Here is a 12139-nt window from a genome sequence, read left to right as displayed (position 1 = left end):
TGTATATCCATTAATTCTATGTTCCTGGAAAGTGGCCACAGGGGTAGTTTACACCTCAGACCTTTTGCTAGCTCAATTATCATGTACAATATTAACCTCCTGGCTTCTTAAGCAGACAATCTAATGGCTTCTATATTCAAAGGGGTTGTCCGGTCACAGCATATATCCATAGGATAGGTTTATGATGTTGGATCGGTGGGGTCTGACAAGCGGTTCAGCCACAGATCAGCTCTATCAGTGGCCTTCGGAAAGAAACACTTCGAACAAACCTGAAAGCACCGCACCAATCATTATGCATCGGCCATTGATAGGTGCTGCAGATCGGCTCCCGATACTTTTGATAGTAGCTGTTCTCCAGCACCAGGCAGCAGCCTCTACACTGCGCTTTGCAGCTCCTTTCAAAATGTTTACATCCAGCTACTCCCGGAACAAATAACAACTGATCTGTGGGGGTGGTTGGTGCTGGACCCCCACCGATCTGATATTTATGACCTACCATGTCAGTAGGTCAACATTATGCGGTGACTAGATCAACCCCTTTAAGACAAACTGTCTCATGTACCTTGTTAGTGCTTAATACATGTTGTCCCCCATTCGGGACTTGAGCGGCAATATTTGTAGAGGACTGGTCCGCTATTTTTTCATGTCTTTCAGTACGTGCATTATCCCTAAACAATACCAATTCTTCTCTTAGCACTTTATGCCATCCCTCTGGAAATATATGCATAAACTCACCGCTGGGTGTTACCATTCTTAGTACTATGTTGTGTCATTTCATGCTCTCTCTGCACTGACCAGAGACCCAACGTCGAAGGTACGTTCCCTTTTGACCAGGGCTGTGGAGTCGGTAAGCCAAACCTGCGACTCCGACTCCTCAATTTCCATGACTCCACCAAAATGGGATCCGACTCCACGACTCCGACTCTACAGCCCTGACAAGGCTGTGAAGTGGGTAAGCCAAACCTCCGACTCCTCAATTTCCATGACACCGACTCTACCAAAATGGGCTCCGACTCCAACTCTACAGCCCTGACAAGGTGGTGAAGTGGGTAAGCCAAACCTCCGACTCCTCAATTCCCATGACACCGACTCCACCAAAATGGGCTCCGACTCCAACTCTACAGCCCTGACAAGGTGGTGAAGTGGGTAAGCCAAACCTCCGACTCCTCAATTCCCATGACACCGACTCCACCAAAATGGGCTCCAACTCTACAGCTCTGACAAGGCTGTGAAGTGGGTAAGCCAAACCTCCGACTCCTCAATTCCCATGACACCGACTCCACCAAAATGGGCTCCAACTCTACAGCTCTGACAAGGCTGTGAAGTGGGTAAGCCAAACCTCCGACTCCTCAATTTCCATGACTCAGACTCCACCAAAATGGGCTCCAACTCTACAGCTCTGACAAGGCTGTGAAGTGGGTAAGCCAAACCTCCGACTCCTCAATTCCCATGACACCGACTCCACCAAAACGGACTCCGACTCCACAGCCCTGCTTTTGACAAGACTAATGGTGACGCCCATTTGTCAATTTATACATATCCAGGAGGGATAAGACAAGGCAAGATAATAGTGAGATCCATCATGGGGAAAAAAAAAATAAAAAAGTAAAATCTCAAATACCATCCATCTGATATCCTGGAAATTTACTACTGATATTTCGACTCCGTCCTATTAATTTGTCTTATGAAGCAGTTTCCACGCTAAACGCTTTTTGAGGCTGAAAGGGCCTCTGATCGGGGTGATTATGCTGAACATTGTTGATATTGTGCCGCGGTTTTCACTTATTATGGGATGTCACCACATCATACATATTCATTTATACCAATTACCATAAGTAAAAGCATGTACAATTAGAATATACATTCACCGCACGCCCGGGGCGGAGGAGCATTGTGGTAACGTCTGCTCCTGTCACTGAGGCATTGTTGGCTCTGCTGTATCCAAGGCTTACATAAATGTTGGAGTGGACCGGGCAGAAGTATAGCATCATTATAGTTACCGCTCACCACCTCAGCTCGTTCTTCAGGTACGGCGCTACTTTCACCAATTGATATGGTTGAATCCTTAGGAAAAGGAAAATCACATGTTTGATTTATTTATTTTTTGGATAAATATTTCATAAACCTTTTTAGCATTACTTATGCATCTTAAAACGGTTTTGCATCAGATGTGGTTATTATTAGATGTATCACATTTCCAAATAATCCAATATTTAAATCAGGTTTTTGCTGCGTAATCTAGGAAAAGAGAAGCTGAATCCAGCGATGTATCACTTACGTTACTGGGTATAGCTGTTCTCACACAGTCAGAGCTTTTAGGCTATATTCACACATTGACGCCCTCTGACGAAGCCTCTGGGTGAAACGTGCGTTGGGGCTGGTGGACCAGGATACATGTACCCCCCGTTTTATCAGCATACCATCTTTGTTTGTAAATATTGACATTTTGCTCACTAAATGATTTCGTTTCAGCCATGGCACTTGCTTTTTGATATGGGGTACTATTTTAGTGATGGTTGTTTTTTTTTAACCTACTTACAATTTGTCTCTTCTCTGTATATTTCATACCTTGTGCATGTGTCTATTACCACCCTAGGAACATTCTGTTTTTGCACATTTCTGTCCTTTTTGATTTAAAAAAAAACTTTTTTTTTTTTTTTTTTTTTTAACATAAATTTAATGTTTTGAGACTTTTTGTGCACTCGTTTTCATACGTTGGTTTATAGATATATTTACACATTGCTGAAATTGCAATGCATCTAACCGGCTATGTGCTGCCTTCAAAAGCCAGAAGGGTCCCAGCAGAATTTTTTTTTTTAAATGTTTATCATGCTAACTGTATCCGAATTCTTGCATAATTTGCACCCAAAATTTGCCTTTCTTGACTTGCGCTATGGGCCCTAATTTGTCATTTACGTTATTTTTTTTTACGTTTTTTTTATTGTAATGGTTGATGGTTTTTGTACCAAATTCTTCAAAATGATGCACATCGTTCATGAATTTTGTGCAAAATATATAAAAAAAATGTTCTTGATTTTTGTGGGGGGAAAAAATCACATGTTTCGCTGGAATGATTTAAAAATTTGCACAGAAAAATTCAGATGTATATAAAATCACTCCAGCAAAGGATTGACGTACATTCGTGCCAAACTTGTGTGACTTTTGAAATAGTCACCATTGTGAATCAGCTGAAAAGGCCCTAATGCGATAATGAATGGTTTCCTTTGTTTTTTAAAACATTTTCGGTGCCTTGTCTGACAAGTGGTTTTTCTGCAGATAGAGTGGGGAAAAATGCGTCGCCAAAAAATACTCCTGACTTTTGGTGCAAGTTTCTGGAAGAAAGCAAGCCAACAAATAGATGGTGTAAAGTTAGACTGAACAGTTTTAAAATACGTCGGATTCATCAAACCGCGTGAGCCACTGTGATAGTTTTAAATGGAATATATCAGCAGGTTTTTATGTAATCTGAGAGCATATGATGTAAAGATGGAGACTCTGATTCCAGCGATGTGTTTACTATTCTGTGTTTTGATAGCTTAGTACAAACAGTGTTTTAACAGCAGGAGATTATCACTGAAGAACTCAGGAGTCTCCTGGTTCAACCTGCGCCCACATCACTGATTAGCAGCGGTTCATATACAGTCTACACAGAAAACTGCCATTCAGTGGTGTGGGGGCAGGGTTATACAGAGCTCAGCATTCTGAGCACCGCTAGATCTGCAGCAGAGAAAACTGATTCTTTCACAATTGCTGCACCCAGTAAACTAAGTGATGTATCACTGGAATCAGTGTCTGTGCCTGAACATTATTCTGCTGTTAGATTAACCCCTTAACGACCGCCGATACGCCTTTTAACGGCGGCAGTTAAGGGTACTTAAACCACAGCGCCGTTAATTAATGGCGCTGTGGAAAAAGTGAATATACGACCCCCGGGTTGCGCTCGCCGGTAATTAACCGTTTACCGGCGGTCACAAAAAAACCCAATGCGATTTCCCATTTAATTTCTCTGTCCTCCGATGTGATCGCACATCAGAGGACAGAGACATGGGGTCCCTGATAGCCCCCCGATACTCACCTGTCTCCCCCCCAGCCCCCCACATATGGGGTATCGGCGCACTCAGGACAAACTGGTCAACACATTTTGGGGTCCAATGTCTCCTGTTACCCTTGAGAAAATAAAAAATTACAGGCTAAAAAATCATTTTTGAGGGAAAAAAAAGAATTTTTTATTTTCTCGGCTCTACTTTATAAATTTCTGTGAGGCACTTGGGGGTTTAAAGTGCTCCCCACACATCTAGATAAGTTCCTTAAGGGGTTTAGTTTCCAAAATGGTGTCACTTGTGGGGGGTTTCCACTGTTTAGGCACATCAGGGGCTCTGCAAACGCGACATGGCGTCCGATCTCAATTCCAGCCAATTCTGCATTGAAAAAGTAAAACGGCGCTCCTTCACTTCCGAGCTCTGCCATGCGCCCAAACAGTGGTTTACCCCCACATATGGGGTATCGGCGTACTCAGGAGAAATTGCACTACAACTTTTGTGGTCTAATTTCTCCTGTTACCCTTGTGAAAATAAGAATTTGTGGGCAAAAAGATCATTTTTGTGTAAACAAATGCGATTTTTTTATTTTCACGGCTCTACGTTATAAACTTCTGTGAAGCACATGGGGGTTCAAAGTGCTCACCACACATCTAGATAAGTTCCTTAACCCCTTACTGACCTCGGACGGGATAGTACGTCCGAGGTCAGCTCCCCTGCTTTTATGCAGGGCTCCGCGGTGAGCCCGCATCAAAGCCGGGACATGTCAGCTGTTTTGAACATGTGAACATGTGCCCGCAATAGCGGCAGGTGAAATCGCGATTCACCCGCCGCTCTTAACTAGTTAAATGCCGCTGTCAAACGCAGACAGCGGCATTTAACTACCGCATCTGGCCGGGCGGCCGGATATGAGCGCATCGCCGACCCCCGTCACATGATCGGGGGTCGGCGATGCGTCTCCATTGTAACCATAGAGGTCCCAGAGACCTCTATGGTTACTGATCGCCGGTAGCTGTGAGCGCCACCCTGTGGTCGGCGCTCACAGCACACCTGATTTTCTACTACATAGCAGCGAACAGCAGATCGCTGCTATGTAGCAGAGCCGATCGTGCTGTGCCAGCTTCTAGCCTCCCATGGAGGCTATTGAAGCATGGCAAAAGTAAAAAAAAAAAAATGTGAAAAAAAATAAAACAAATATAAAGGTTTAAATCACCCCCCTTTCGCCCCAATCAAAATAAATCAATAAAAAAAAAAATCAAATCTACACATATTTGGTATCGCCGCGTTCAGAATCACCCGATCTATCAATAAAAAACAAGCATTAACCTGATCGCTAAACGACGTAATGAGAAAAAAATCGAAACGCCAGAATTACGTTTTTTTGGTCGCCACGACATTGCATTAAAATGCAATAACGGGCGATCAAATGAACGTATCTGCACCGAATTGGAATCATTAAAAACGCCAGCTCGGCACGCAAAAAATAAGCCCTCAACCGACCCCAGATCAAGAAAAATGGAGACGCTACAAGTATCGGAAAATGGCGCAATTTTTTTTTTTTTTTTTTTTTTTAGCAATGTTTGGAATTTTTTTTCACCACTTAGGTAAAAAATAACCTAGTCATGTTAGGTGTCTATGAACTCGTACTGACCTGGAGAATCATAATGGCAGGTCAGTTTTAGCATTTAGTGAACCTAGCAAAAAAGCCAAACAAAAAACAAGTGTGGGACTGCACTTTTTTTGCAATTTCACTGCACTTGGAATTTTTTTCCCGTTTTCTAGTACACGACATGGTAAAACCAATGATGTGGTTCAAAAGTACAACTCGTCCCGCAAAAAATAAGCCCTCACATGGCCAAATTGACGGAAAAATAAAAAAGTTATCGCTCTGGGAAGGAGGGGAGCGAAAAACGAACACGGAAAAATGGAAAATCCCAAGGTCATGAAGGGGTTAAGGGGTCTAGTTTCCAAAATGGTGTCACTTATGGGGGATTTCTACTGTTTAGGCACATCAGGGGCTCTCTAAACGTGACATGGCATCCGATCTCAATTCCAGACAATTCTGCATTGAAAAAGTCAAACGGTACTCCTTCTCTTCCAAGCTCTGCGGTGCGCCCAAACAGTGGTTTACCCCCACATATGGAGTATCGGCGTACTCAGGAGAAATTGCACAACAAAATTTATGGGTAAATTTCAGTTTTTACACTTGTGAAATTTAAAAAAAATGGTTCTGATGTAAAATGTTTGCAAAAAAAAAAGTAAAATGTTCATTTTTTCCTTCCACATTTTCAGTTCCTGTGAAGCACATAAAGGGTTAATAAACTTCTTGAATGTGGTTTTGAGAACCTTGAGGGGTGCAGTTTTTAGAATGGTGTCACACTTGGGTATTTTCTATCATATAGACCCCTTAAAATGACTTCAAATGTGATGTGGCCCCCCCAAAAAATTTGTGTTGTAAATTGCTGGTCAACTTTTAACCCTTATAACTCCCTAACAAAAAAAAAATTTTGTTTACAAAATTGTGCTGATGTAAAGTAGACATGTGGGAAATGTTATTTATTAACTATTTTTTTGTGACATATCTCTCTGATTTAAAAGCATAAAAATACAAAGTTTGAAAATTGCAAAATGTTAAAATTTTTCACCATATTTCCGTTTTTTTCATAAATAATCGCAAGTAATATCGAAGAAATGTTACCACTAACATGAAGTACAATATGCCAAGAAAAAACAATCTCAGAATCAGCGGGATCCGTTAAAGCGTTCCAGAGTTATAACCTCATAAACTGACAGTGGTCAGAATTGTAAAAATTGGCTCGGTCATTAAGTGCCAAATTGGCTCTGTCACTAAGGGGTTAAATAGCAATAAAACTGCTAACAGATTCCTTTTAAGACTGTCTCGACTTAGCTTTCGCTGTCTAAGGTTATGTTCACACGTTTTTTCACGCACACAGAACCTACTCTCTTGGCAGCAAATCTGCTGCCTACAAAAAGCAGGTTTTTTGCTGCATTTTTGTTGCTGTTGCCTCTTGTGCATGTTGATAAAGCTTAGTGCCCACCCCCACCCCCCCGCCCCCAAAAAGGCCTTATTTACGGTAACTTCCTTAGGTTTTTGCACTTACCCATTGTTTCCAATAGGTGAAAAAATGCTGAAACAAACGCTGAAAGAAGTGACATTCTGCAGTTTGCAAAACCGCAGATGGTTTCCAAATCAGTCAGGAAAATAAACCAATGGATAGGCCATCAATTTAAAAGTAGTGGACAACCTCTTTAAGGATAAAATACAACAAAACACAAGTAAACTCAGAAAATGAGAACTCATGGTTTGTAAAACAAACAGAACATTAATCATTTTTCAGCCTTTTCAAATAAACTAAACATCAGTGGTGCCAATTATTTGTCACCGTATCCATTGCGTAAGTGATTATACAGTTAGCAGAATACACAGTTGCAGCTCATAAATCCCACATCCCAGCAGTCTTAAGTTCAGATAGGACACCACGAGGACAATCAGCCAGAGGTGAGGCCCACCACGCTTCCTAACCTTAGAGATCTTCTGCAGGCAACCCTTGTTTTTAAACACTATGGCCAGATATCTTTGTTTAAAACCAGGACTGTGGAGTCGGTAAGGCAAACCTCCATCTCCATCAAAATGGACTCCAACTTCATGACTCCGACTTAATCAAAATGGGCTCCGACTCCTCAATTTCCATGACTCCGACTCCCATCAAAATGGACTCCGACTCCCATCAAAATGGACTCCGACTCCCATCAAAATGGACTCCGACTCCCATCAAAATGGACTCCGACTCCCATCAAAATGGACTCCGACTCCCATCAAAATGGACTCCGACTCCCATCAAAATGGACTCCGACTCCCATCAAAATGGACTCCGACTCCCATCAAAATGGACTCCGACTCCCATCAAAATGGACTCCGACTCCCATCAAAATGGACTCCGACTCCCATCAAAATGGACTCCGACTCCCATCAAAATGGACTCCGACTCCCATCAAAATGGACTCCGACTCCCATCAAAATGGACTCCGACTCCCATCAAAATGGACTCCGACTCCCATCAAAATGGACTCCGACTCCCATCAAAATGGACTCCGACTCCCATCAAAATGGACTCCGACTCCCATCAAAATGGACTCCGACTCCCATCAAAATGGACTCCGACTCCCATCAAAATGGACTCCGACTCCCATCAAAATGCACTCTTACTCCATCAAAATGCACTCTTACTCCATCAAAATGCACTCTTACTCCATCAAAATGCACTCCAACTTCATGAATCCGACTTCACTAAAATGGGCTCCGACTCCGCAATTTCCATGACTCCGACACCATCAAAATGGACTCCGACACCATCAAAATGCACTCTTACTCCATCAAAGTGCACTCTTACTCCATCAAAGTGCACTCTTACTCCATCAAAGTGCACTCTTACTCCATCAAAGTGCACTCTTACTCCATCAAAGTGCACTCTTACTCCATCAAAGTGCACTCTTACTCCATCAAAATGCACTCTTACTCCATCAAAATGCACTCTTACTCCATCAAAATGCACTCTTACTCCATCAAAATGCACTCTTACTCCATCAAAATGCACTCTTACTCCATCAAAATGCACTCTTACTCCATCAAAATGCACTCCAACTTCATGACTCCGACTTCACTAAAATGGGCTCCGACTCCGCAATTTCCATGACTCCGACACCATCAAAATGGACTCCGACACCATCAAAATGGACTCCTACTCTGATTCCACAGCCCTGCTTAAAACACTTTGATAAGTCACAACGTTTTTGCGCAACTCGAGATTGTGTAAAAATGTTGCATCTTTCAGCATTTTCACACTAGTTTTGCCTAAATGAATGAAGCTGGGATGAGGACGTGATGCCACAGCTTGTCTAATTCATGACAAGCTGTGTCGTTCCTTATCCCAAAAATATTGACTTGACTAAGATTTCTAGCTTGGAGTTCACCACTTTTCAAAAGCACCGGATTAACTGAGACATTAGTCCTTTTCCTTGAATCCGGCGTGTCTGACTCCAGCACGAGAGAACACCACTCTAGATGAGTTGGGGTCTTAGTTCTCTTATAATGTGACTTCATTTACCGATTTTTATTTTATTTTTTCCCCATTAGGTTGGAAATGGATGTTTATTATTATTATTTATATAGCACCATTGATTCCATGGTGCTGTACATGAGGAGGGGTTACATACACATTACAGATATCACTTACAGTAAGCAAACTAACAATGACAGACTGATACAGAGGGGCGAGGACCCTGCCCTTGCGGGCTTACATTCTACAGGATAATGGGGAAGGAGACAATAGGTTGAGGGTTGCAGCAGCTCCGGGGTTGATGAGGCAGTAGCTTCAGTAGTGGTGATGAGGAGACAGCGAGGTCAGTGCAGGCTGTAGGCTTTCCTGAAGAGCTGAGTTTTCAGGTTCCGTCTGAAGGATCTGAATGTGGCTGATAGTCGGATGTGTTGGGGCAAAGAATTCCAGAGGATGGGAGATATTCGGGAGAAGTCTTGGAGGCGGTTGGGTGAGGAGCAAAGAAGTGTGGAGGAGAGAAGGAGGTCTTGGGAGGACCGGAGATTACGTGAGGGAAGATATCGGGAGATTAGTTCAGAGATATATGGAGGAGACAGGTTGTGGGTGGCTTTGTAGGTTAGTATTAGTAATTTGAACTGGATACGCTGAGGGAATGGGAGCCAGTGAAGAAATTTGCAGAGAGGGGACGCTGAGGAGTAGCGAGGAGAGAGATGAATTAGTTGGGCGGCAGAGTTAAGGATGGACTGGAGAGGTGCAAGGGTGTTAGCAGGGAGGCCACAGAAAAGGATGTTGCAGTAGTCAAGGCGGGAGATGATGAGGGCATGCACAAGCATTTTAGTAGATTGACTGTTGAGAAAAGGACAGATTCTGGAGATATTTTTGAGCTGGGGGCGACAGGAGATCTGAGTGTCATCAGCATAAAGGTGGTACTGGAATCCATGAGACTTTGAGTTGTCCCAGGCCGAGTGTATAGATTGAGAAGAGTAGGGGTCCTAGAACAGAGCCTTGGGGGACTCCAATAGAGAGAGGGTGGGATGAGAAGGTAGTGTGGGAGTGGGAGACGCTGAATGTGCGGTTGGAAAGGTACGAGGAGATCCAGGATAGGGCAAGGTCTTTGATGCCAAAGGAGGAGAGGATCTGTAGTAGGAGGCAGTGGGTCAACTGTGTCGAAAGCAGAGGACTGGTCTAGAAAGAGAAGTGCAGAGTATTGTCCTTTAGCTTTGGCTGTAAGTAGGTCGTTAGTGATTTTGGTCAGGGCTGTCTCAGTGGAGTGATGGGGGCGGAAACCAGATTGTAGATTATCAAAGAGCAAGTTAGATGAGAGGTGGGAGGAAAGTTCAATGTGGACGTGCTGCTCAAGGAGTTTGGAAGCAAATGGGAGCAGCGATATTGGGCTATAGCTGGACATAGCTGTTGGATCGAAGGTTGGTGTTTTAATGATAGGTGTGATTGTGGCATGTTTGAAAGCAGAAGGGAAGGTACCAGAAATGAGTGATAGGTTGAAGAGGTGGGTTTAGGGATGAGATAAGAGTGGTGGTGAGGTTGGGGAGGAGATGGGATGTGGTCGATCACACAGGTGGTGAGGTGCGATTTGGAGAGGAGACAATTAAGCCCCCCCCTTATCTCCCATCCACCAATTGCTTTACGTGCGAGGAATAAAGTTTCCCATGAGGAGATGTGGATATGGTGGGATCACACAGATTCATCTAGAAGGCCCTAAAAGTAGACCTCCTGTGTATCTGGGATAGACATCTGTGAGACATTCTTTAGGATCATCAACATTTGCTCGCAAAATGATTGGATAAAACAGCACCCCCACACCATATCCCAAAAGTCAGCACCAGGTGACATACAGCGGTGGCAGTCTACCCGTCTTCTGTCATCGGAGCTGATAACTTTAGATCAAATTATTTCTTTCGGTCGTTATTATAGACCTTTATCCCAACACCAAAAACAGCGTGAAAAAAAGGGGCGATATACCCACAAGGCCACCATCAATATTAGCCCTACCAGTATGGGCAGAAGACTATGGTATAACATATTATATACCGTAAATATAACCTCACTAAGATACACAAAGCAGATCAAGTAAAGTAGCTAATTCTAGATTAATAAGGAATGATGCATACAGAACAGGTAAGGACATGTGCATGCCCATGGCTTGTCCTCTCCTGCTGGGATGACACCGGCTTGGGCAGCACGGTGGCGCAGTGGTTAGTACTGCAGCCTTGCAGCTCTGGGGTCCTGGGTTCTAATCCCACCCAGGACAACATCTGCAAAGAGTTTGTATGTTCTCTCCGTGTTTGCGTGGGTTTCCTCCGGGCACTCCGGTTTCCTCCCACGTTCCAAAGACATACTGATAGGGAATTTAGATTGTGAGACAGTGATGATAATGTGTGCAAACTGTAAAGCGCTGCGGAATATGTTAGCGCTATATAAAAATAAAGATTATTATTGTAGTAGATGAAATATGATTAAATGGTAAAACATTATGTAACATACGAATAAGATAATTTATAGATACCAGCAGCTTTTACACATGTCCCATAGTTTTTATGGTGTTTGATTTCTTCACATATATACACTTACATAGCTCAATTTCCTCTTTTTCTTCTAGATTGAAGTGCTAAATAAATATTTATTCCTGACCTCCAAGCCGATGATTTATCTAGTCAACCTCTCGGAAAAAGACTACATCCGCAAGAAAAACAAGTGGTGAGTTGTCAGCGTCCTGTATTATTCTGCAAAGCTCACGGACATGGAACGCCTGCCTATTAGTCTGTCTCTCCCAGCATCGTTTCGCCGCTTTGTCAGGGGATGTTAAATGATGACAGTGATGGAAGCGTCTGGCGGTCGCTGTTCACTTATTGACACACAATCAGTACGATCGCAGAGCTGCCAAATATAACGCGCATTTAGGAAATAATTTAGAGGAAGGGCTGCTATAAGGTAGAATTAATATATGCCAAAATCCTTGATTTCACATGATGGTGGATGGGTTTCTTTACATGCCTGTTTTCTTTTGCA

At 43.1% G+C, this 12139-nt stretch overlaps 1 protein-coding gene across 1 annotated transcript in view; it reads left to right on the top strand.

Annotated features, from left to right (window-relative positions):
• OLA1 (Obg like ATPase 1) overlaps positions 1-12139 on the top strand; it is a 216206-nt gene that overhangs the window by 122017 nt on the left and 82050 nt on the right. The window contains exon 7 of the mRNA XM_069733169.1: positions 11730-11827. Within this exon, the coding sequence (XP_069589270.1) occupies positions 11730-11827 (98 nt within the window). The remainder of the gene's footprint in view (positions 1-11729; positions 11828-12139) is intronic.

This window comes from Ranitomeya imitator, chromosome 7, assembly GCF_032444005.1.
Source record: "Ranitomeya imitator isolate aRanImi1 chromosome 7, aRanImi1.pri, whole genome shotgun sequence".
NCBI lineage: Eukaryota > Metazoa > Chordata > Amphibia > Anura > Dendrobatidae > Ranitomeya > Ranitomeya imitator.
This window is presented reverse-complemented; position numbering and strand designations above follow the sequence as displayed.